The 24,785-nt window shown below is 34.5% G+C and overlaps 1 protein-coding gene across 1 annotated transcript; it reads left to right on the plus strand.

Annotated features, from left to right (window-relative positions):
- Positions 1–4,600: 4,600 nt before the first annotated feature.
- Positions 4,601–24,148, plus strand: LOC143468705 (mitochondrial adenyl nucleotide antiporter SLC25A25-like). The gene is made up of 12 exons (XM_076966059.1): positions 4,601–5,068; positions 8,008–8,257; positions 9,417–9,543; positions 11,440–11,527; positions 13,988–14,099; positions 14,985–15,143; positions 15,349–15,459; positions 18,716–18,868; positions 19,131–19,298; positions 20,420–20,570; positions 20,687–20,802; positions 22,980–24,148. Exons 1-12 carry the CDS (start codon positions 4,707–4,709, stop codon positions 23,049–23,051), a joined length of 1,869 nt encoding a protein of 622 aa, XP_076822174.1. The 5' UTR covers positions 4,601–4,706; the 3' UTR covers positions 23,052–24,148.
- Positions 24,149–24,785: the final 637 nt, after the last annotated feature.

A 24,785-nucleotide genomic window follows, 5' to 3' on the forward strand; every position in this document is an offset into this window, starting at 1 on the left:
CGAAGTGCATGGGTCTGGGAGATTAAAACCCGCGAAATGCTTGGTGTAAATATTTTGTGGAACAATGCCAATGCGCTTAGTGATCTAGTATACAAATGAACAACTAGACCAGAGGTGACGAACCTGCGGCCCGCGGGCCGCATGCGGCCCGCCAAACAATTTTGTGCGGCCCACCAAACGATTTGACAAACGCCCATACATGCAAGGCATATAGGACTTATAGGAAATTTAGGGTTGCCATACCGTCCGGAAAATTCCGGACATGTCCGGAATTTAGGGTTAAATTTTGCGTCCGGGAGACCAGCAGTCTTGAACGAAGCGTCCGGTGAGACCAGCAGTCTTGAACTTTCTTTCACCTGTTTCTAATCTTTGCGCAATGCGATATCAAAAGCTGATAGCACAATTGAGTCGCAGCAGTATGTCTTCAATAGATTGCCGCACTCAATCGATGTATTTTTTGCGGCCGAGGCAGCAGCTAAAAATCTGCCAAATGAAGCGGTTGTGCTTGAATGCTAATTATTATGCAAAATGTTAAAAAAATTGTGCGGCCCGCTTGCTCAGCCGTAACTGACAAAGTGGCCCGCGTCATCGAATAGGTTCGTCACCCCTGAACTAGACCTATGGCCTCATAATTTGAGTAACTTTGTCTGTAATATAAAGGCATCCTGTGGTTGTGCACTTGTATACTTATATAGGCCTAGTATCTGGTTCAAGATCTTTAACTTAAATAGTTCTGCAGTAGGTTTATAGATAAGCAACTTAGGTGATGTCTTAAAAAATTAGCCTATAGTACTGTATTTATGCCTTGAAAGTTGTTAAGTAACCTCTACATACGTAGGCTACTGGCCTATAGGGTCTGGTTGCCAGTCTACAAAAGTGCCCAGTGTAAGAATTTTACCAAAAATTGCAATTTTAATATTAATTTTTGGTCCATTTTATTGGAGTTTTTGCAGGTAGTAAGCAAGATTTCTCTTCTAACTGAATACCAAATTTCAAGTCTTTACGTACAATACTTTCTATGTTCCATCGTACCAAACTCGACCACCTCACCAGTATTGAATGTAAGTTTTTTTGTGCACTGGACAGTGTAATTTTTAAAGACTGACATGCACCAGCAGACAATAAAAAGTGTGTACCGGTATGTGCAAGCATAAACCAAATATTGCTGTTTGGGAATTATTTAGCTTACAAAGAAGCTTTAATGACTTATTTTATGCACCAGATAGCTACGTTGTGTACCGGACATGTACAGTGCACAACACTTTCTTTCCATACAGGCCACCTCGGAAAAACCTGATTTCAAACCTAAGACGAAATTTCGATGTCCAGCGCAAAAATCTTTAATATCTCACGAAAGAAACAAGTTGGAAAGCCCTTTTTGCTTACACTTGCGGCTTAATTCCTCTATGTTTAAATTTTCACATAGCCATCTTTTAAATAAGTTTCTTTTTAACTACTTTTCTCTGCTTGGGTCAGAATTTTGTGTTGGGGCCAGTGTACGAGAAAGATCTACTGTTGTACCTTTTGTATTTACCTTTGCATTGAGACAATATGCCCATGTTGTGATGATGATCTTTTGCACTTAGAATAAATCCGAGTTGTCATTACGGAAACAGGGAAAGAAAGAAAGTCAAATTTAACCTAGACGTGATTATTTTGTTTGGCTTATTTGAAATATGTCGCAAGTTCCCGTTATACCGATCGTTTTCGTGTTTGCTAGTCGTCGTAGACCAAGTCTTTAACCACTGCGTGACTGAAACAATTTGTTGGGTTTACCCAACAATTTATGGTGATGTTTGAAGAAAAATTATGCAGATTAAGGGTGAATCTACTTGTAAAAAATTGTCTAATACTGAAAACATCTGATGTCTATGTTATATAAAACCCACCAAACAAAAAACGGCAAGCTCAGCACGAGTAAGTGTGAAACTGTAAAATTTTGTATTTATACACTGGTGGAAATTTCGTTGACTGGTTCCAATCCAGGAAAAGCTGAGTGAACTGCAAAAAAGTTTCAATTGCTTTGAAATTTGGCTAAATGGCGCTGTTTAAAACTAGGTTATGCAGGATGGCAGGTTTTATGTCAACTAAAAGCTTTAGCTAATTTGCCACATATTGTGATGTTATTAAAGTACCAGTAATTACATCGTCTCACCTGCACCATAGCGGTTTATGAAACAATATGCCGACGTGCTTAAGTGACAAACAGCATGTTTTGTTTAACCGAACTTAGCATAAAAGTATAGTATATTTGGCCTAAATGAAAGGTTAGGCTATGTGTTTATGTTGGTCAAGGTCGCCGACGTCTTTAGCGCTAGACTATAGCTTAGCTTTAAAATAACCAGGTGCTCATCGTACAAACCCGGTAACTTCGCATATTAATTTACTGAAACCATAGAATACTACTATGCGTCGAGGATGTTAAACAGTATCAGTTATTTATTACCTACACTTTAGTTTCATATAAATCGCTTTTATAACTGCATCCGTTCTTGAACATAAAGCTGGCCCATGTCGATTTTACTGTGACTTCACAATAAATCTCAAACACTGCACAACAAAACGTGGCAAGTTGCAATAACTTTGAAGCGATAAATAGTTGCTTCAACTATTAAATGGTTTTAAAATTTTCGCTGTTAAGTATGTACATTTTATATGTTTGTTTGATATTTTGTGCACTTGTATTAATAATAAACTCCCAGTTTAAATGAATAAAGTTACTTTAAGTAGGTCAGTAAGGTCACGTAGACCTTTTTCTAAAATCGGCGATAAGAAATTAGACGAAAGATCAGAAGATTGTGTTAAAAGTTGATTTTAGTTATTTGGTATTATAATTCTAAATTAGATAAAATCTATGTTTTAACTTTCAATGAAGCGATTAGAGTAAAACCGAAAATTCGGTAAAACGTTGATGTTCGTTGTCACATGGATAAGAGTTAAGCAAAACTCGAAATGTCAGCAAAAATGATGCTGATTTTTAAGTTAAATTATTTATTCTTCAAATAACCTGTGATTGCTAGAACTTTGCCTTTAAATAACGTTCTTAAATTAATGGTTTTAACATATTAACATTCCCTTATAGGCCTACTTGGTGTAAAAAACATTTTGCGTTATTTTTTCAACTCTTTGTTTCGGTTGCATCTAATTCTGACGTATGGCATTCATGTTTTCATTTCAATGTTGCGCAGAAGCTGTATTAAACATTTGTTACATGACGAGGTCGTATCTTTTTTCCAAATAATTTAATCAAAGTTAGGAATTGTACAGGAAAGAACAAGCACATTTCCGTTGTTGCACTATTTGGAATAGGAAATTAATCAAAGTAGGTGCAAAATCAATTGTAGACATTGCAAATGTGTCAATAGTTAAAGGACATTTTTTTTGTTCGTTTGTCAAAGTTGTGTTTTTGTTCGGTTGAAATCGCTCCAATTGGGTTCGTCTGTTATTATTGTCGTGGGGTTCAGTGTATTCAGGTTGAGATGACAAAACAATAAAGGCATTTTTCGTTGCAACACCCAAACACCCACCGTCTAAATCCGCCACTGACTCTATTATAATAAAGCGCTACAAAACTTGTCAGGACACAAAGTCAAAATCTGTGCGGTTCATACCATAGTTTCAAAGTAAATCTGTCGACGCTTCTGACTAGGAAAAAATACCAGTGTAGTGTCAAAACCAGTCCCCTTATCATGGAGTTATAAATTTCATTTTAAATATTTTTTTGAATTAGCATAAAACGCATGCTAGCGCAGTTGGAATATTAAACAATAATATTAAATTAAACTCTAGCATTTTGAGTATTGAACCAAATTGAAAGTTTGGATAACTTCTTCATAATAACTGCGTGAGTGATCAAGCTTACACTCACCAGCCAAACGAACAACTATATATAAATAAACTGTAAACAACGAACAAACATCTATATTTCACTCAGCAGTCAACCGTATTTGTACCTATCGCAGATCTTGTTTAAAAAGACAAGCACCGAAAACTCATCCCGTAGAAGAAATGCTGGACAAAGTGTTCAATATTCTAACTTGGCCAACTGCGTCAGCTGCTAGTAGCTACCAACCAGTCACGCTACTGTTCCTTTTCTGTTGAGGTAAAACTGTTACTAGATTTGACTCTATGACCTAACAATGGGTAGACAGGTTTTGGCACTACACTGGTAATCTACGGAGTCTACTTGTGGATAGGCTATCTTGTATCTTCGCAAAATAAAAAAAGTTATGCGGAAGAACTTTTTTCTGCACATTACATGCGGATGCGCGTTTTTTCTGCACGTTTTGCGCATATAATTGTATTTTTTCAGTTTGCTCTTTTGGAGATTTCTCACCTAAAATTGACTTAACTCGCAATTGACATCACTTAGATTAGAGTTTTATTGAATGTTACAAACTTTGGTTTGCATTGCGGTAAAAGCAAGCTTTAGCCACAGACATTAACAATATATGTATAGCCTATACAAAATGATATAATATATCCCAACAGAATGTAATTTTTTTGCTCATTCTGATAGCAATGATATCTTTTTTGGGTTGTTTGCAGCAGTTATAAATCGTATGCACAGATGATTTAAACTCGTTTTTGCAACAGGTTACAGTAGGACAATAACAATAGTTTTTGGTGTGTGTAAGTTGATTTCACTTGGAAAATTTCTTTCTAAAACTGGACATTTGTTGCAATACTGTGCAAGCTTGCAGGGCATGCGGATAACAACCACCGTGGAGAAACAAAACAAGCAACCTTTTCAACAAATTCAGCAGTTTGCTGACAGCTTCAAATTCTATTCATCTTCCTTATATTTCCAAAACTGCAGAAGTAATTTTGCTGCTGAGGAAACCTTAAATTCCACTGAAACATCCTCTTTGCTAAACCAGAAAAAGCAATCTTTTCCATTACTAATAGACTGGGAATACTTGCCCAGTGCTTTGGCTATACCAAATATTGTAAATCCCATCTCTTATTGTCAAAGCTTGCCTAATGCTTTAAAACCTCTATCGCATTTGGACATAAAAAATAAGCACCCTAATCTTAGACTTGGATTTGAAAAAACTGGGACAACTAGGTGAGTGATAGTGATTCTTGTTTCAAATATATCATGTTTATATATACATTGTAGGCTAATATGAGAAGGCTGCAGAGCTATCGATTAATATTTACCATGCTTATGGGCACACCCTGAGAATTGAACTCACTGTGTATAAAATTGTGATGCATTATTCTTTTCCATTGTGTCACTGGGCCAACTATTTCAAATACTTTATATGCATTCTGGCTTCTAAGTCCCTCCATGTTTTTCTTCCACCACCTAGGCATCATTAGGTCATGGACAAAACAACAGTTTACCACTTTTCCTCATTGTATCAGCAACATGTTACTCGGTTACCCAGGCTAGATGTCGAAACATGAGTCAAGCAACCACTGAGCTGAGTTATCATCTTACAGGAAGCATGATACATAGAACAGTTGTATATAACATGGTCTGCAGTTTGCTCCTCTACGCCACATTCACAAGCTGCTTCCACTCCCTATTTGTACAGAGTTGAGCAGAAACGCCAGTTGGCATGTAACTTAAGCCGTACCCAGGCTATCCTGGGCAGCGAGAGTTTGTTGGATTTGGAGCTGGTGTCGGTGATGAAGCTGCGAAATTTGGTAGGGTTTTTTTGCTCATCCGCATTCCATTTATAGTCCACTCGGCGAGGTGCACTGATGCCTGAGTTTTCAATTTTCTTGTTCTAACAGTTACAGTGGGCTGATATAATTGGGTGTATTCATTTTAGTCATTGGGTTTGCTTATTTGCTGTGGCTAACAGCTTTGGGTTGAGCAGATGGAATGGCTCTGTTGCTTGACAAACGAGATAAAGTGTGTCTCTATTATGGCTTAGCCCAGCTGGTTGGATGCCTGCCAGGATAGGAAAATTGTTCAGTTTTGTGAGATACAGACACCCAGGTACAGTTTCGGCCTGATGGGTGTGCGCTGCAACACCAGACAGGTAGTGGTGACTCAAGGTGTCGGCGATACATGAACGATCTGTCTAAGTTTTTTCGGATCAGAGTAGAAGGGCAAAGGTATGATATTGAAGTTATGAACGTGTACGGATACCAACACTGCTTTGGTTTTGTCGAGCTTAAACCTCCATTTTTGGGGGTAAGTCGACGCAGTAGTCATGTCCTTGCAAAGGCCATGTAGTGTAAGATCTAAAAGTAAGACTCTATAAGATCTAAAACTACCATGTTTTTCTAATGTCTTCAAGCTGTCCTCCAGGTCTTATGTCATAGTGACCTGGTATTTGGTTGACCCCAAGAAACCTAGCTTGCTCTTGGAAAAGTAGAGGATTAACAATGAGTTCAACACGGGCATAGATTAGGCATTCGACAATTTTACATTTACATACAATTAAGAGATATCGGACAAGAACTTTTTGGGTCACTAGCTGCTTCTGAGGCTTTGGTATCGCAAACTTTTCATATTTTGGAGATTTGTGGACAGGAAGCTACGCAATCAAGACTTCATGAAAGAACCAGCATGGAGTGTAAACTTTGTGCTGAAGTTGTCAGGACTCGGGTCATTACCTGGCTCTGTTTATTGGAAGACGACAGCAAACTGATTTGAAGAGTTGAAATCTCCAGAGATGTTTTGGCCGTTTTCTATCCTCTGCAGGTCAGATACTTTGCTCATGTATCCCGTTTTTCACTAATTGAGTGGTAATGATCTTGGAAGATAAGAGGCACAAGCAAGGGATGTGAGCTGACCTGCTGGCAAAGTGGTTTCAGATACTTCATGCTTTGCGGTTTGAGTGTGAAAATTTTTCATTAACTTTCGTATTTCTTAGCATTGCTAAGAGGTTCCGTACAATGCATGTATTCATCGTTGATAAAACCAAACACTCAAAACCTATCTGTTTTTTACTAGTTCTTTTTTGCTAATAGTAAATACCGTAGTAATAATGTTTGTAATACCTGATAAAAGCTAAGAGACGGCAGCTTTAGGTAGCAGGTGTTTGGTATTAAACACTGAGACCAATTGCATGAAGTTTTGCACGTGTACATACCATCTGTCAACAGATTATTATACGCAGTGGGCCAAATTTGCAAGTCAATTACCGTATTTTACGGACCATAAAGCGCACCCGATTATAAGGCGCACTGTCAATAAATTGCTTTGATTAGTTTTTTGTTCATACATAAGGCGCACCGGGCTATAGAACGCAACGTATTTTAAGGAGTATGGGTTACCGTTACCGTATAACCTACCTACCGATCACATGATCTCGGACCTACCTACCGTACCGTATAACCTATCTACCTACCGTACTACTTGATCCATACATTAGGCGCACCGGCATACAAGGCACACGATCAATTTATGAGGAAAAAAAAGGATTTAAATTGCGCCTTATGGTCCGTAAAATGCAACTGGTAAAAGCATTGTCATAGATAAGATTATATAGGAACTGACTAGTTGGCAAAGATAACTTGTCATCTTTAGTTTTATTTTATCCATTTAGAGTTAATTTTTGTTTTTTAGCATAATAAGTGACAAGCTAACTAACATTTTAAATAAGTAAAAATATTGCTGTAATTTAAAATAATAGTTTGTTATGGTGAAAAATTAAATTAAGTACAATTTCTAATTAAAGTATACAATTTTATCTTTATGTTGTATTTAAACTTTACCAATGGTAAATAGGTGAAACGTAAGAATATGATACGCCCATTATCGCTATGTTTAAAAGGCTTGAAGGACCATGATCGCCGATGTCTCATAGATCTGGCATATAACTAACTATAATATGAGTATATATATACTGTGCTTTTAAATGAACAGTTGTATAAGTTGTAGTTGGCCTACACTCAGACCATCACTGTGTTCGACTAGGTTTCTAGGCCTATATTGAACAATTGTTGTAGATTGTTTCGTGTTTGTGCACTACTGCCAGAGGCTATAGATAAATTCAAAAATTTGCATAATATTGGTATAATCAACATAAGACTCTTCTGTAGATATCATTCATCAGAGTCACTTGAAAAAGTCAGTCTATGCTCGCTAAATCTCAATGATTTAAGCTTGCGAGAGGTTCATAACGCAATGGGCTCAGAAGGTTCACCACTGGTTATAACACCAGAAAAGGAAAAATATTATCGCCAAATCTTTGATAAGCTTGATGTAGATAATGACGGTCGTGTTGATGTTGATGAACTTAAACAAGCTTATCGTGAATTGGGTTTGCTGCAAGTACCAGGGCAAGCAGAGGTAATCGTATTAAAACTGATATGTTATTTCAATATTTTCTTATATGAATAAAAAGTTAATTTGTATGTATTTCATCAAAAGTAACAAAATGTGTTGCAAAGGTTGGATAATTTAATGAATTGATATTCAAAAATCTAGAAAAAGTACTTTAAAGGGGTACAGTATTTCAAAATTTGAGCCAATCCAATGATTTTATGTCAAAAATTTACCGATTTGGAGCCAACAACAAAACTTAGATCTGTTTCATGTTGCCTTCGATTAAACAACTATGAACTATATATACACTTACTGTTGTTATATAAAAATCTGAAGAGGCTTTTTTTGGGAAAGGAAAATATAGTATAGAATCATGCACAGCTGATTCTACCCTTTCACCCTTTCTGATACTATTTTATATAAAATGAAAATAATTCAACAATCTAATCTTTAAAATAAAATTTAATCAAAATACATTCCACAACCCCGTTATTTGTCTACCAGATAATCCAGACAATCGCTGTATATTTTTTCGTGCTATATTCTTCCGACAAAAAACAAGAATGGGACAAAAATAACATTACGCAACATAATTTTCTCCTTTATTTGGACTAAATTTTGCTAAAATCAGACGAAAATAAATTAATGCTTCTGTATTCATGGATAGTGCCCTTTACCTTTCTTTGTCCTGCTATGCTCAAGTGATTTTCAACGTTAGCGGGCAAACAAGGCAGCAATCTCTCTTTTTCAATGATGATAAAAAGCATTGTAAATATAATTGTTCTCGATTTTACACTGAATAGTGAAAACGCTTGCATTTTGAGTGGTTGTGGTGTAACAATAAAATGATAATGCAACTGAACTTTTGGAAACAAGACAAGTCACCTCCACCTGCTGATATTTTTACTGTATATAGATGTTTTTATTGCACATAGATGATACTTTGACAGGCTTTTGTCATTTTTATTACCAATCGTCTACTTTTTTACTTATAATTGCAAAGGTAGGCACATTGGCCTCTTAACTCATATCTCATTAACTTGACAAGTTCGTTTCTTCGCTTAATTCTGACAGCAAAATTAGCGGTGACCGAAGTGGCTTGATTAAGCAAAGTCAACCATAACCTAAAAGTTGGTAAGACTTATTTTTTTGCTTATCATCTTCTTAATGTTCAATCTTGTAGAGATTTGTTACTGCAAGTGACAAAAATAAAGATGGTGAGCTTGATGTCACAGAATTTGTGAAGTATCTTCATGAACATGAAATGAAATTAAGACTTATGTTTAAGCAAATGGATCGTGATAAAGATGGTAAGTGTGTTAGTAAAACTGTAATATTATATCCATATAAACTCAGCAGAACTGCATTTAACTATATGTCTTTTACAAACTTACTGAATTCATGTGTTTTTTCTTTTTTGGTATAATTTGCTTAGGATGGGGTTTGTATTAGGGTTAAAACTCACTTTTCTCATACTTTACTGAAAAACGGGATGAGGGTCATTGTACGATTTTATCCTAGTTTTAAACCCCCCAACCCCCCCTTAAACGCATGTTTTTCTTAAGCTAGATTTGCAAAACTGGGCAGTTTTAATAATGATCCCTTTCCCAAGCTATGTACCTATTAAAAATACTGTTTTTGCCTTTGTGCTTTTCTAACATTAAGTTAAATATGAACTTGCATTACTTTTTGTGTATCATTTTATTTCTTATATACATCACGTTATATCTCCAGTTTTTTTCTCGCTTGAGTTTAGTGGATATATTTTAACATGCATTTTTGAAAAAGTACTAATTTATAACTTTGAAATGTAAAATAAACTGTGCTACGCAAATGACGCAGTATTATGTTTGGCATGCTCAATGGTTTTATCGGAATAAAGCGTGAAACGTTTCCTGATTTTCCAGTTACTCTCGTATCTTGCTGAGTAGATTGCCAATCTGACACGATTCAACGCCAACAGATGTAATAAGAATTTTTAGAAAAAGTTACAAACTCTCAAATTATTTCGAATTCGTTCCTATTTTACGCATCAAAATTTCTTTACTTCAACCTGTATTATTTTGAGTAGTGTTTACGGATCATTTAAATTGGAAAAAGAAGGTTTTTCTAGATTTTGGATTGGTCACATGACTACCTTTTTGGGAAATTGTCAAATCTTCGAAAGTGCACAGTCTTGACAATTATTCATCGAAACTACTTTATGCTGTGACGCTTTACTTCCACACTTCATTTTAGTATAGCCACAGGATCTTGTCATCAATGAATATCAATAAAATTTGCAAATTTGCAAATATTACTTGACTACAACTTTCGAAAATCCCATACAGTTCTCTGATACTACTGTAACTCCAAAGCTGTTTATGTGGTTACAATGAAACTTTATCCAATTCTTCATCGATTTAATCTCCATCTTGACAACACAAAATAAGTAGGCTACAGGTCACCTGATTTTAGTATAATAACCCAAAAGAAAGCATCATTGTAAGTTTTAGAATTAAATATGTTACTCATTGCTTAGTTTGCATTTTTAAACAAATTAAAAAATTAAAATTAAATTTTAAATTAAATGAAAATTAAAATTTTTTAAACAAATTAAAAAATGCTCACATGATATTATAAAAGTGTGATAAATCTTCCAAGTGAAGAAAATTTTTATTTTCACTTAAGTAATTTGAAATTTCAAGACTGATTGTTTCGGTGGTTTTACTAGGGATTTCCGTGGAACTTGGTAGGCTTGTGGATGCTTAAGAGAAATTCTGAAATACTTTTTGCTTTAAAATTTTCTGGTTTCAAATCAACTTTTGAGTCAGATCGATGAATGTTTGAATTTTTCAACTATAACGTTAACAGAAATGTTGCAAATATTTTCAAAAAAATTGCAATATCAGGTCTAAGGAGATCGCATCCTTCTTCAACCGGTTGAGTAGGAATGCTTTGAGTCTTACAGCAGACTCAATACTGCTAAATGGGTCCTTAATGTAATATCAGGGTTTTTCCTGGTAATTCGCATTTATAGTTAGTGAACATTGACGTACTCTTACACTACGATAATTAATTAAAAACATAAATACATCTAATTTAATCTTCTACAGAAAATTGATCATTCATTATAGTCTGTGAAGTAGATCTTTAATGTGTAATTTGATGTTTAATGTAGTACCAGTTGTATATCCTAATAGAAGGTATGGGTATTGTTTGCTAAGGTCGTTTGACAAGCCATGAAATTGAAGAAGCTTTGAGTTCTGTTGGTTTTGAAGTAACTAAAGATGAAGCTAAACAGATATTACGAAGGTTTGTTATTGCATAATCTCATTTTGTGTCAAGACAAATTCTTGAAGTATGCATATTGGAATCAGTCTGTACACTTTTATTTAAGTTGTGTTTTTTCTTATTTGAAACTGAAAATGACACTAGATGAATTACATTTTTCTGATAGAACTGGTTTGCTTAAAGAGTCAGATCTCATTTACCCAAAAAATGGAAGCTCCATTCTTGACATGAAACCACTAGAAATTGATTTGTTATGCAGTTTCACCACCCCTTTAACTCCAACATGGCAATGTAGAAACGAATATGCCAGGTCAATAAAAAATCAATAAAAGGTCAATAAGGTCAATCAATAAAAAAAAAACACTAATCTGTATTACGACAATCTGTAACATATTTCTAAGTCAAGTTTTTCATACTTGTCACAATCCAGTGTTTGTTTTAGGAGCAATCATCAACTAATCTAAATTACTGTACTTTTTTGAATCAATCATTTGGGCGCAATTGGATTTTCAATGCAGTTTGTTTTAAACTAGTGTAATCCGAAAAACATGCTATCTTACGTAAGTTGATTAAATACACGAACTATTAAAAAATGTGCATGTTTTTTTCTTTAAGTTGACAGTTTCTTAAAGTGTGGAATTGTAATTTTCCCTTTTATCTATCGACTTAGTTGAATTTGACTTAATTCAGCCCATCGTAATGCTCTGTAAATATTTCCACTGTAATACTCTTCCAATTTTGATTATCCGAATACCTCACTAAACTGACACTAGACGAAACAAAGGTGTCCTGATTAACGAGGCTTGAATGTTTTCTTCCAGACTTTGATATAAACTGCTGCAGATCGAGTGCTTGGAATGTGTGACAAAGGAAGTTTAAGTTTTTTAAGTCTTAACGTGAGAGGCAAGTCCAAAAACAAGGTGATCTTATATGAAAGAACACTATTTACTGAACACCGTGGTAAAATATTTTTGAAAAATAATTCCATGGTTAGGTGTCGGCAAAAGAAAATCGCAAAAAGTCTTAGTTTTTGGCCTTCATTGTGACGTAGATCAGGGCTCTTGTTATGTCATATATTCGTCAAGTTGCTTGACAGCATGCTGTTACTGTTGCTTTTCTTGTGCGTTAGTCAACTGAAGTCAGAAGTGTTGATCATAGGAGTTTAGCCTTTGCCCAATTAGGCGTCATGTGAAGAAATTAGTAACGTAAAGCGTTGTAACTGAATAAATTACGATTGTTTCAAACATGAAAAATCCGGTTGCCCAATCATTTGCTTCAGGAAATTATGAAATCCTTTGGACCGCATAGGCTACCCGACAAACCAGTACCGTACTGGTTGCCATTGTTGGGCTATTGGCAGCTAGAGCAATCTATACAGCTGTAACATATACATTCGTGATATACAGTTGGTATTGCTCAATTTATGAATTTGCGAATGCTGTCTCTGAATATCTATGATATCAGAAGAGGCTTGATCTATGTCACTATTGAAGCCAATTTTGCGATTTTCTTTTGCTTATAATTACCTAACCAAGAATTATTTTTCAAAACTATTTCAGTGAATATTGTTCCTTCATATGAGATCAACTTGTTTTTGGACTTGCCCCTCACTTTAACACTAGATCGACCAAGTGCGTCAATTGAGGCATTTCAAGTATTTAATTTCTTGTATCTCCACTGGACATCATCTTTTTCTGCTGAAACTTCTTGACAATTATTTGTTTCCTACAACGCCCAGTCTGTCTAACTTTTGGAGGTTTTATGATTAAAACGGCGAATTTAAGCATATGTCTACCTCGAACGACCAAGCGCGTCACTTGACGCACATAGCTTAAAATTTACACTAAGTCTACCGAAGGTGTGATTCCAGTCTGCAGAACCATTACAACATGATAAAATGAAACAACGATAATCAAGAAATGATAGTCAGCATTGTCTGAGGTATAATTGTCATTGTCACATTGTCTGAGCTCGGTGAGGTCACACCAAAATGGGGAAAATTTCTGTCCGGCGAAGATGTTTTTCTTACTTCAAAGATGTTTTTCTTACTAAATAAATGAACGATTTGTATTTTATGTGTATTATGTGTCAATTAACGCACTTGGTCGTTCTAGGTAGTTTAAAAGCGTGGTCGTTCAAGTGTTAAGATTAGTACTGGTTACATAGACCAATTCATTAATAATGTGTGTTTTTGAAAATCAGTCAACCAAATACCACATGTTGTAAATATATACTTTCTAGGTCTTATGAACACTTAAGCTGCCTTGTGATACTTGCAGGTTTCCATTTGTAATTAAATGGATGTTTTGTAGTGCAGCTTTATTGAAATTGTATACGTACACTTGCACAATATGGGTGTATAGTATCCGCGTGAGGTAACATTATGTACAGAAAATGAGCAATTTTTACCATTTTTGACATAACAATGTTCTAAGATAAATCATAAGATAAGATCATCATATTTAAAATACTTCTTAACAGGATGGACAAGGATGGAACATCAACTATTGATTTGGATGAGTGGGTTGAGCATCATCTGCTGCATCCTTCTGCTGACATCAGAGATATTGTCTCATACTGGAAACATGGAACGGTAAGATATTTATCTTACTAAACATTTAAATACCTGCCATGCTGTCATCAACAGTTAGATGTATTTCAGTTGTTAATTGCTTATACAGTTATAGAAAATGGCTACCCAGTTATGTCACATGTATGTATCATTAAGTGCCATTATTTGATTTGCCGACCTTTCACTTTGTGCAACTTGGGTACATTTAGTTATTTCTTGATTTGTGAATTATATACTTCTGATGGAGTAACACAACGTTAGTTTATCCAGAAATAAGAGTTCTCTATTTGGGGAATCTATGTCATTTAGGTTTTATTCTCTTCTTCTAATTGCATTGTAATCACCCTCATTACTAGGCAACAGTCATTCAGTTGCATAGTGTAATTGTTATCGCCAAATAAATGGTAATTTAACGGTTGTTAGTGAGAGCAAACATGTTTAGCAGCTTGGTGAATATCTTGGAAGTAGAATGGATTGTATAAGTGGAATTATATAACTGCCAATCTGTGTGAAGTGGTGGTTAGTGGAACAAATCTTAGATGTGTCTATTTTGGTTTCACTTTGTATATTCAGCTTTGGATCAGATGTTATTCATGCTCTCTAGCTTTGAATATCTGTAGATTTGTCTATTACCTTCTTATAACACTGCATATACTATAACTTGATTAGTACATTTACAATATTAGTACAAAGTGAAAAAAATGGTTGTGTATTTGTCTTTTAATTTATTTGTGTTAACAATAAGAATGTACTGTATTTAAAGGAAATACAATACTTTACTCAAGGCTTTCGTTTTTAAGATCAGAAATGATTCGTTTAGTTTTTTTAAAAATAACTTTCTGTATGTCAGTTTTCAAATGTGGTGATAATAACACACCGTTGTTAAAGAAAAGATTTTGTACACAGTACATTGATATTGGCGAGAGCTTGATAGTACCAGATGACTTCAGCGAAGAAGAAAGGGTGTCAGGTTTGTGGTGGAGGCAACTTGTTGCTGGAGGTGCAGCTGGTGTTGTGTCAAGAACATGTACAGCTCCACTTGATCGTTTAAAAGTTTTGTTGCAGGTACATTTTGTCCACAATTAGCAAAATAGATACCGTTTGTTTTTAGTATAACTATGGTTACATCTATGATTTAGGAAGATAGTATATATACATAACCGATTTAAAATATTGTTTATTTGTTTTGTATAATTTATTAAATATTTTATATATAATGCCTATTTTTCAACTAATAAGTTGAAGCAAACATTAATGGTAGCATCTGTAGGTTCATGCATCGAAGGCAAACAACTTGGGAGTGATTTCTGGTTTTAGATCGATGTTGAAAGAAGGAGGAGCAAAATCATTATGGAGGGGAAATGGAATCAATGTCCTCAAGGTATAACGTGGCTCTAGTATAGTTTTTTAAAGTTGTTGTTTAGTATGGGTTTTCCTATGCTAAGGCCTAAGAAAAAACTTTTGCGAAAAATTTTTTAGTCTTTTTTACTTCAATATGTTCCTGAATTTTCTACCCAAAATTCAGGATAGAATGGCAACTTTCCTAATTCATTGTCAGCATCATACCTCAAATTTAGACTAGCATATGTACCATTACATTTTAAGATGTATATTTATGAAATGCTTTTTTGATTAGTATTTTTTTGATTTTCCAAACTTATACTTTTATGCTATGCAAGTATAATAAAAATTTAACATTGTCCACAATAATAAGCTTTGTATTAAATCTTCAGTGTTTTATATTGTATTATTTATATAATGTTTTAGTCTGTTCAACAAACAATTTTCAAATAATTCATGCTATGGGTTGTATTGGTGGAGTAAGTAGAATTTGTTATCTGTAGGGGTCGATTGGTGAAACTGAGTTTTTTGAACTTTCGCTTGTCACCCTGTAACGGTTTTATTGAAATCTCATCTGTTGAGCATAGTTTTATAGAAACTTAACTCCACTTCTTGATAAAAGCTCAAGTTAAAACCTTGATGCTTGAATTAATACAATCATTGACAAAACATAGGGCAAATGGGGTTGCAAAAACATTAAAAAGCTGTTTTGATTAAAAGAAATTATACAAAATGTGTATACTGTGAATATAAAATTTACAAATTAGAGATAGAGTTAGTTTTAAAATCAAGTATTTGGTTCAGTAAAAACATCACATAAAACTTCACAGTTTTCTCTTAAAGATGCAATTGGTGCTGTCAAAACATGATCAACATTAAAAAACCAAAATTTGTTTGAGATTTGTTGGATTGTTAGATTTGTTGGATGTCCTTAACTGCAAATGTACTGTTTGTTCCAAGAGAAAATATATAAAGCTTTTATATCAGAGATGATTACAAAAAGTGTGTAGAAATTACACTGGTAACGTTATTTCTAGACAGCATTATTATTGTCACAAACTAGTTCCCCGAGCTTGCGAGCTGCAGAAGTTAAGCATCATTATATTGCCCAATATATTATAAAAATCAACAGTAGATTATGTGAGCAATGATGTTAACTTTCATTTATCAATACCTCTAACATCGATGTTGATAAATATACTACCAGTGTACATAATAAAAACTACATTTTGGTGTGCCACTGCACTTTGCTGTGCTTTTATTGTGCTAACACAGCTTTGCCTTCATCAACATTGTCAAATATTTGTTAAGGATGTCCCGCAATGAAGGTTTGCAAACCTGAAAATCATGTAGATTGACACAAATGAATCTAAAATCTAGTCGTATAAGCTTCAAAAGAAACATGTTTTATCCAAAAGTTGCCAACAGTGCATTTAACAAAATGTAATTGCTCAATAAATTTATTAAAATTATTTTTAATGGCAAATTAGAAATCAAAGTTGATTAGTAAATGACCTTAATTGTAACCATAGGTGAAAAATTTATTAGCGATATTATATTTGGGTTTTGCTATTGTTATTGTCCACATCACCTAAATCTTAGACACAGGTGTTATTGAAAAATCTTTTCACGTTTGGTTTCACCTTGGCCTATACGTAATATGTAATGATGATCACACCAAATGCTATACTCAAAATATAATAATATTGTTAATTTGAAGAGAACTGCACTTTTTATTCTGGGTCATTCCATACAAAATCAACCACCCTTAGACACCCTTACCTCTCAGATTTTTTATATGTGATAGGGTAGAAGAATTGATACAAAACAAAAAATTGAAATTTTGGCATTTTTGCTACTTGAACAAGCCCTTTTCTTCTATTATGCTTCTAGCATCCATAGCTTTTATGGTAAAATGCTAAAAATTGGCAGGATTTGAATCTTGATTACGTTGTTAATATTAAAATAAAATTTAATTTAACAATAATAATGTTTCCTCTTGAAAATTCATTATTTGATGGTAAATGTTTTGGATCTTAGCGAGGACACTATACCAAAAAAAATTTGGTTTGATTCTATCTCAAACTCAGGCATGGTGTTAAATTTCCTCAGCGTAATATGTACATTTTTATAAACCTTTGGGAAACACTGCTTTTTTTTCAGAAAGCTGCATATGACAAGTTAAGTAAAATAATTGATTTTTTTGTATGTTTGCAGTCGTTTATATTTATGATGCTTAGAGCCAATATTGTTATTTTGGCTTTTCTTTACAGCAGCAATTGCTTTTTGGCAATTAGAGTATGGAAATATGTATTGTATGCTGCCACAGTAAGTTGATTGTGTATGCTTAATCTTCAAAGTGGTTCATCTGGCACTGTGGTAGCATATTGTGCAATATATTTCTCTATAAATAAAGTTCTAATTACTGGTGTCAAGAAAATGTGGCTCTATATATAAAAGCATTAAATAATCATTTATTTTACTCCACTTGTTACTGTTTACTCCACACTGCCTTTGGAGGAAATACACTGTTTCCCAATGGTTTACAAAAATTTACATAATACGCTAAGAAAATTTAACGTCAGGTCAGAGTTTGAAATTCACCATGAGAAGTTAAAGCTGAAATAGACTGTATCTGTGGTATCTACGTAAAGCACCAAATTCTATAAAAATTATTACGGTGCTCTCACTGAGATCAGGACCTCAGAATATTCAGCATTGAATCATGAATTTTCAACAAAAAACACTGTTCATATTAAATTACATTTTATATCAATATAGAGAGCATAAGCAAGAATTCAAAACTATGAGTTTTTGGTATTTTACTATGGAAGCTGTGGATGATAGAAGCAAAAAAAAGGAAATAGAGCTTTCTCTGGTTGCAAAAATGTCAATATGTCCAGGGTTTATATCTTGAAAGCTGATTGAGCTAAAATGCTGAAATTTTTTTTTGACAAACTTAACTTAAGTTACTGGTAATGAGTTAAGTGATTTCTGTTTGTATTGTATTTTTGGTGAAAACTATTGATGGAATTTAAACATGTTTAAAAAGTTCCTGGTTGTGCATTTTTACTATAGAATAGGAAACCTATGAAATGACAACTTTTAAACTGATGCACATTTTGAACAACCTTAATCTGCAGTAATATATATATATCACAATATTATGTCGTCATCATTTATATAATTAAGGTTGATTTTGTAAGCAGTGTTTAACTTGTTAAAGAACTTTAAAGAAGGACATAGATTACCATTGCTTGCAAATTCATACGATTTTGAAAATATTTGTTGTGTAGATTGCACCAGAAACCGCCGTTAAATTTTTTGCTTATGAGAAGATGAAGCAACTTATTGGTGCTCAATACAAGTCTGAGATTGGTGCTCCACAGAAATTTTTGGCAGGGTCCACAGCTGGTGTGATTTCGCAGACAGTTATTTATCCAATGGAGGTACTGTAGATGTATAAAAGTTTTGGCCAGTACTTGTAGCTGGTTTATCTAAACTGAACAATGTAAACTGCTTTTGGATATTGTTTGATCATGCATAACAGCTATATGGCATGCTGTGCAGTTGTAAATATTCTATATTCTAACTGTATATTGCTTTCCATGACCACAAGGTTTAACTAGTGAGTTATTTTTGGATAATATTCCGGTGGAGTTATTTTGAAAAATCTAACAATAATAACCTTAAATTTGGTTCTTTTTTTAGGTTATCAAGACTAGATTAGCCTTAAGGAAAACCGGTCAGTATACTGGTATTTTGGATTGTGCTTACAAAGTATTGAAAAATGAAGGACCGACTGCCTTTTTCAAAGGGTATGTCCCCAACTGCATTGGAATTATTCCTTATGCTGGTATCGATCTGTGCATTTATGAGGTAAGCAGATTCATGGGTGAAATGTTAAGATTCTTCATGGTAAGTACTGAATTTTTAATCTTAAGTAGGGATAGGGTTCACAGAAAACATTTAAAATGTCTAAAGCAGTGGTCTTCAACGATTTTTGTAAAATCGCCCCTTTTTCGGATTTCTGGGTCAAAATCGCCCCTATGATTATTTTTGTACGAATGTTTTTGCTTCTTGCGATATACAATATGCTTTGAAATTATCACAAAAAAGAAAGAACAATCAGAAACAAAGCAAGTATGACGTTATGCAATAATAGCGTGGTATATAACAGATACAAAATTATAAAATCACAACTTGGAAAACAATGGAAACAGTGTCTTCCTCCCCCTTAAAAAATAAAATCCCCCCCAACTTCAAAAATTGTCACAGTTGCCTGCCCCCTTGATGGACTATATCGCCCCCGTCGAATAACCCTGGTCTAGAGCTTGGTGAATTTTTTTTTTAATGCACACTTTGAATACTGATGGTGTAGGACCTTTTTTCCTGGGAAAAATTAAATTGTGATATACTACAATTAATAGAGATACCTTGGTGCACAAGGAGAAAAGCCTTTGAAAATCGATCTACGCAATTGATTCATACATTTTCATATAAGTACACTCAAATGTGATCAAATTGGCAATTTATGCTTAAAGTGATCTGTTTGTACTGGAAGCCGTACTTCTGGCAGGCATGTTTTTCTATCCTGTTTCCATGTTTCCGAACACTCGCCCCTGACCAACATAACACTTTTGCTCACTGCAGTGAGAAACTTGTATCTGCAAGGTTCGGCCAGTCTTCTCATGTCTGCTCCTTTTTCAAAACAAATCGGCAGAATCTTACTGTGATCGATGAAGGCTTTGTCATCTGCATCATTCGGATTTTGTAGTACACTATTTCACTTCTTGTCAACACCAGCTGTTGGGTTATTTACCAACAATTTCATACTTAACAATGTTGTGCTATCGGCCTAAGCAGGATAAGAAATTTTACAGCTAAATCAACAAAATATTAATAACAGTTTTTCTAAGTAGTAAGTTTTCAAGTATTTGTAATACCTTCATACCAACAAAGGTTATACTGAAAAAGTTTCATGCGTTAATTATTTTTAGACACTGAAAAATTATTGGATCAAAAATTACAGCGCAGAAAAAGAAAAACCATCTGTTTTTCTGTTGTTGGCATGCGGAACCATATCAAGTACCTGTGGGCAACTGTCAAGTTATCCTCTTGCTCTTGTGCGAACTAAAATGCAAGCTCAAGGTACTGTTTAGATTTGAAATTTTTAGGAAAACCTATACAGGTTTTCTTGTAATTAGGTAATGCATGTAAATTGACTACCACAATGATTACTGATTATTATTTGTCCACTATTACAGCTACAGCTCCATCACAAAACAATGAAAAGCTTTCAATGGTTTCATTATTTCGTTCAATCATTCAAACAGACGGTATTTTTGGTTTATACCGAGGATTAGCGCCAAATTTCATGAAGGTTACTAATCTATTTATTTTACTTAAAGGGGAACTGAAGTCATTTTCAACCTAATTTCGAAAATGCAAACGAAATTTTTCTATCTTTTTTCTTTAACGAGTTATTGGCTTTACCGTTTTCAAAAGCTGTGCGGGGAGCGGATCTGACGTCACCGGGTTTGTTGTTATTCGAGCATGGTTCAAGCACATATCAGATCAATGGAAAGTTGCTGTTGCAAGAGTCATTTCGGCGAATTTAGTGTTATCTGCATAGGTAGACACCCGCAGCGTATACACTCAGTACGCACGCGCGTTCCATTTTTCGCCTGTGCTTTCTGAACTTAAGCTTTAAAAAGTTTTTCACTGAAGAAATTTCACGTTGTCACCGTTTTGGTTTCATAGTCATATCATATCGCCACTGGTTGGATACGTACAGTTTTTATCACATGTACGTTAGTTTGTTCTATTCCATTGATTTTTTCTGGCTACTCTAAGCAAAAAGTTTATGAAATCAACAGAGGTTTAACGTTACGATTACGAATACGATTTTGATGTTAGCCTAGCAGGTCTATGCGAAAGTTAGTTAAAGCCTGCCGTACCCGTTGGCTATCTCATGGTGAAGCTGTGATTGCATTGAAAACAGAACTTTTTGCTGTGTATGCAACACTACAATACTTTGCTTCTGAAAAGAAGGATTGCACAGCAATTGGGTATTCTTCATTTAATTTGTTCAAAACATTTTCTTTGCTCTCTTTACTTACTGAATGCTGCTTTAGAACAACTAAACAAACTGTCATTGCTATTTCAAAAAGGCAGCTTTAACTTCTCTCAAATACAATCTGAATTTTTATCATGCCAAAAAGAAATTGCAAACCTTTGCCGATTCGGACCAGATTGTAAATAGCTTGAAACTTGAGTGGAAAAAAATTTCAAAACTTCTAGCAATCTCTCAAAATGAATTCCTTGTAGATGAAATTGAGCTGATCCGATTTACTTCTAAAAAATACTGTGAGGCTCCGCAGTCTGTAAGACCGTTTTCTCGAGCCTGAGATACTTTGCTTTTGGAATCTTTGATGTTAAAGAGATTCCCCTTGTATCCCCACCCGCGCCAGCTTTATGGGAATCGTGATGTTCCTGCTGATCAGTAGATTTAGAATTGTTTCTGCTGAACAAATCTTGAAAGTACAAAATGGTTATCAGACGTTTAAAGATAGATTGGTAATGCCAGAATTTGAGTTCTGCCAAGATGCCGGTGAAGTATGCAGCAAAATTGCTCGAGATAAGATATTCCAAGAAATGTTTCATTGCATTGCATTGCACGTTTCAATGCTGCATTGCATTGACAATTCCTTGACAATTGACAGCCGCTTGGCCAGAGCGAAGATTTTCGACTTTATGTCGTGTTCAAACCAAGCAACCCAATAGACTGCTAAATGTTACCCTGAATGCTCTTTTGAACGTATCGATCAACGGCCCGAAAAAGCTGACAGAGTAAGCTGCGCAAACCATAGCTGAGAAATGGCAACAAAAAAAGAATTGACGAGAGTGACACAGCGAGCGTTGAAGGCAGTGGAATCCGCATTTTCGGAAAATGACGAGGACATGGACACTGATGATGCACCAGTTTCATTACGTGAGATTGAAACAGAAGCTGCAAAATTTCTGTTGTAAATTCTGCACTGTTGTGTTGATAATTAAATTGTCCGTTTAAGCAACTGTAGACTGCGGCTAGTATTACATATTTCGGTAAAATAATTTTCGATCCTTCAAAATTTCTTAGCGGTCGCCCAAGTCAAACCTTAAAAAAACACTGCACATACATATAACACTTTAATAAAAAACGCCTCTTATAATTAATCAATCATCCATAAACAAAAAATAAAAAATCTGTCTACCACGACCACTGAATTCGCCCAAACGAATCTTGCAACTGCAACTTTCTGTTGATCTGATATGTACTTGAACTATGTTCGAACAACAACAACCCCTAATGCTGCCGCATTCGCTCCCCGCACAGTTATTTGAAAGCGGTTTTGCATATTTTATCTTTTTTCAGAGAATCGGTTGAAAATGACTTCAGTTCCCGTCTAACAGAAATACTGTAACAGACTAGAAACAATAAGTCATCAAAATCAAATGTTAATCAAAACTATGTGTTTTTGTATGATTTTTACCAATATTTTTTGTAAATGTTTTTAGGTTGTTCCAGCGGTCAGTATTAGCTATGTAGTGTACGAAAATATGAGAATGCGTTTGGGCGTATACAGATGATAGCGCTCTCGCTGGTAATATGACCCAGCTTAGTTTCACGAGCATTCCGACAGAGAAAGCTGGAAAATTCTTTTTCAAGAATTGTACAATTTATCTTGATTTTGTTTTTTTATACTAGTTTTGATTTTTTGTTTAATAAACATGATTTAATAATTCTAAAACCCCAATTAACAGTTATGTTTTCAATGAATCAGCACCAATATTATCTGCTTTTGTTGAATAAGGTGAATTTTTTTTTTGGATGTCTGTTTATGTAGCTTAAACACGTTTGTCACATTGTTATATAGAAAATATGCTATATGGGATAATATGTTTTTGAAAGTATAAATGCAGTTTCTTTTAAACTAGCCTAATGTTGTAAACGTGCATTAGTTTTCCGTTTATTTTTAAAGCTGCGCGCTTTCACTGACAACAATCACTGAATGACATGCAGTCGTTTTCCGATCAAAGATAATATGTTAACTTGATTTTGCGCATTCGACTTTTAAATGCTTTTCACAAAACATTCCACGATTATATTTTTTTGGGAATCGTTGGCGACCCTGACAATCTAACTGAACTTTAATTGTTACTTTCTGCGGTATTTCAGTCGTTTATAGTGATAGTTGGTAAGTTAACGCCTTCATTCCTTAACGTTGTTGATCTGTTTAGATTTTCTGTCAAAACAGACATTTGCTATTTATTTTTGTCCTTAATACGGGTACATGTTATTTTACAGTACGTTGCCATAACGTACGTATTACTTCGCAAGTAACGTATTGATGAATTAGTTAAATAGCATCCCTGTTTATTTTTGTTTTTCATATTTATTTATTTATTTATTAATTAGTTAAATTTGGGCCGAAATCTACCATTCACAAGGTTTCATCATGGTCGTCATGCTAGTCAACATCTGACTACTGTTTGTAATATCGAAGTTATTGTTGCAAACACCGACAAAACATTGTGTGGAATAACCGTCATATTTCTAAACTACAAATGCTGCCCAGAATCAGTGTTTGATTTTTTTCCAATATTGTATGTTTTGGGAGTTTACCGTTTGTTGCTTCGCTATTGGTTAAGCCAGTTGCATAAATAAACTTGTGTCCAGTTAGAAATGGCCAGAAGTGGGTGTTGCCAACTCCACCCCTGTATATGTTATGCGTCACATTTACTTCTTTGAGGTCAGTCAGGTTTTAAATCGTTTTATGATTATAGTACATGGAGCAGACGAGTTCCGTCTGATCTATAAATAGTTTGTATTCGTCACGTTCGATGTGCAGATAACATGAATGAAATCCTTTTGCTACGTGAGACCGGAAATCACTAGCAATTAATATTAAAGGTTATAGATTAGAAATTTGGCAATGTTTAACGTCAATAGCTATCACGATCACTTACAACAGATGCATCGGATCTAGAAAAAAATCTTTGTAACTTTACAATACCTTTTGATTGACTTCGTTACTGAAATGTCAATTTTGTTGATAATGAAAATTGCTTGCACTAATTATTTTCAGGAACCGTGGCAAATTTCCAGGGGGTCTTCAGAAATTGTCATTTTTACGTATTCACTTTAATATATTTTTAAAACTTGTTTTAAAAATTCAGAAATGCGAGTTCGACCAGTGTCTAAACTCTAAAGGCTACTTGCAAAAGTCAATAAATGCTCAAACTTTATAGCGTAAGCAGCAGAACGAATGAAGAGATTTAATACAGAAAAAGAAAAAGTTTCTCGGCGGAATTAAACATAAA

Source organism: Clavelina lepadiformis, chromosome 8 (genome assembly GCF_947623445.1).
Source record: "Clavelina lepadiformis chromosome 8, kaClaLepa1.1, whole genome shotgun sequence".
NCBI classification, from domain to species: Eukaryota; Metazoa; Chordata; class Ascidiacea; order Aplousobranchia; family Clavelinidae; genus Clavelina; species Clavelina lepadiformis.

Bases quoted from the DNA above. Each gene is read 5' to 3' on its own strand.
- LOC143468705 (XM_076966059.1), top strand. From the start codon at position 4,707: ATGCGGATAACAACCACCGTGGAGAAACAAAACAAGCAACCTTTTCAA. The intron at 18,869-19,130 runs GTACTGTAGATG...TTCTTTTTTTAG, and splicing joins CAGTTATTTATCCAATGGAG to GTTATCAAGACTAGATTAGC. The intron at 20,803-22,979 runs GTTACTAATCTA...AAATGTTTTTAG, and splicing joins TAGCGCCAAATTTCATGAAG to GTTGTTCCAGCGGTCAGTAT.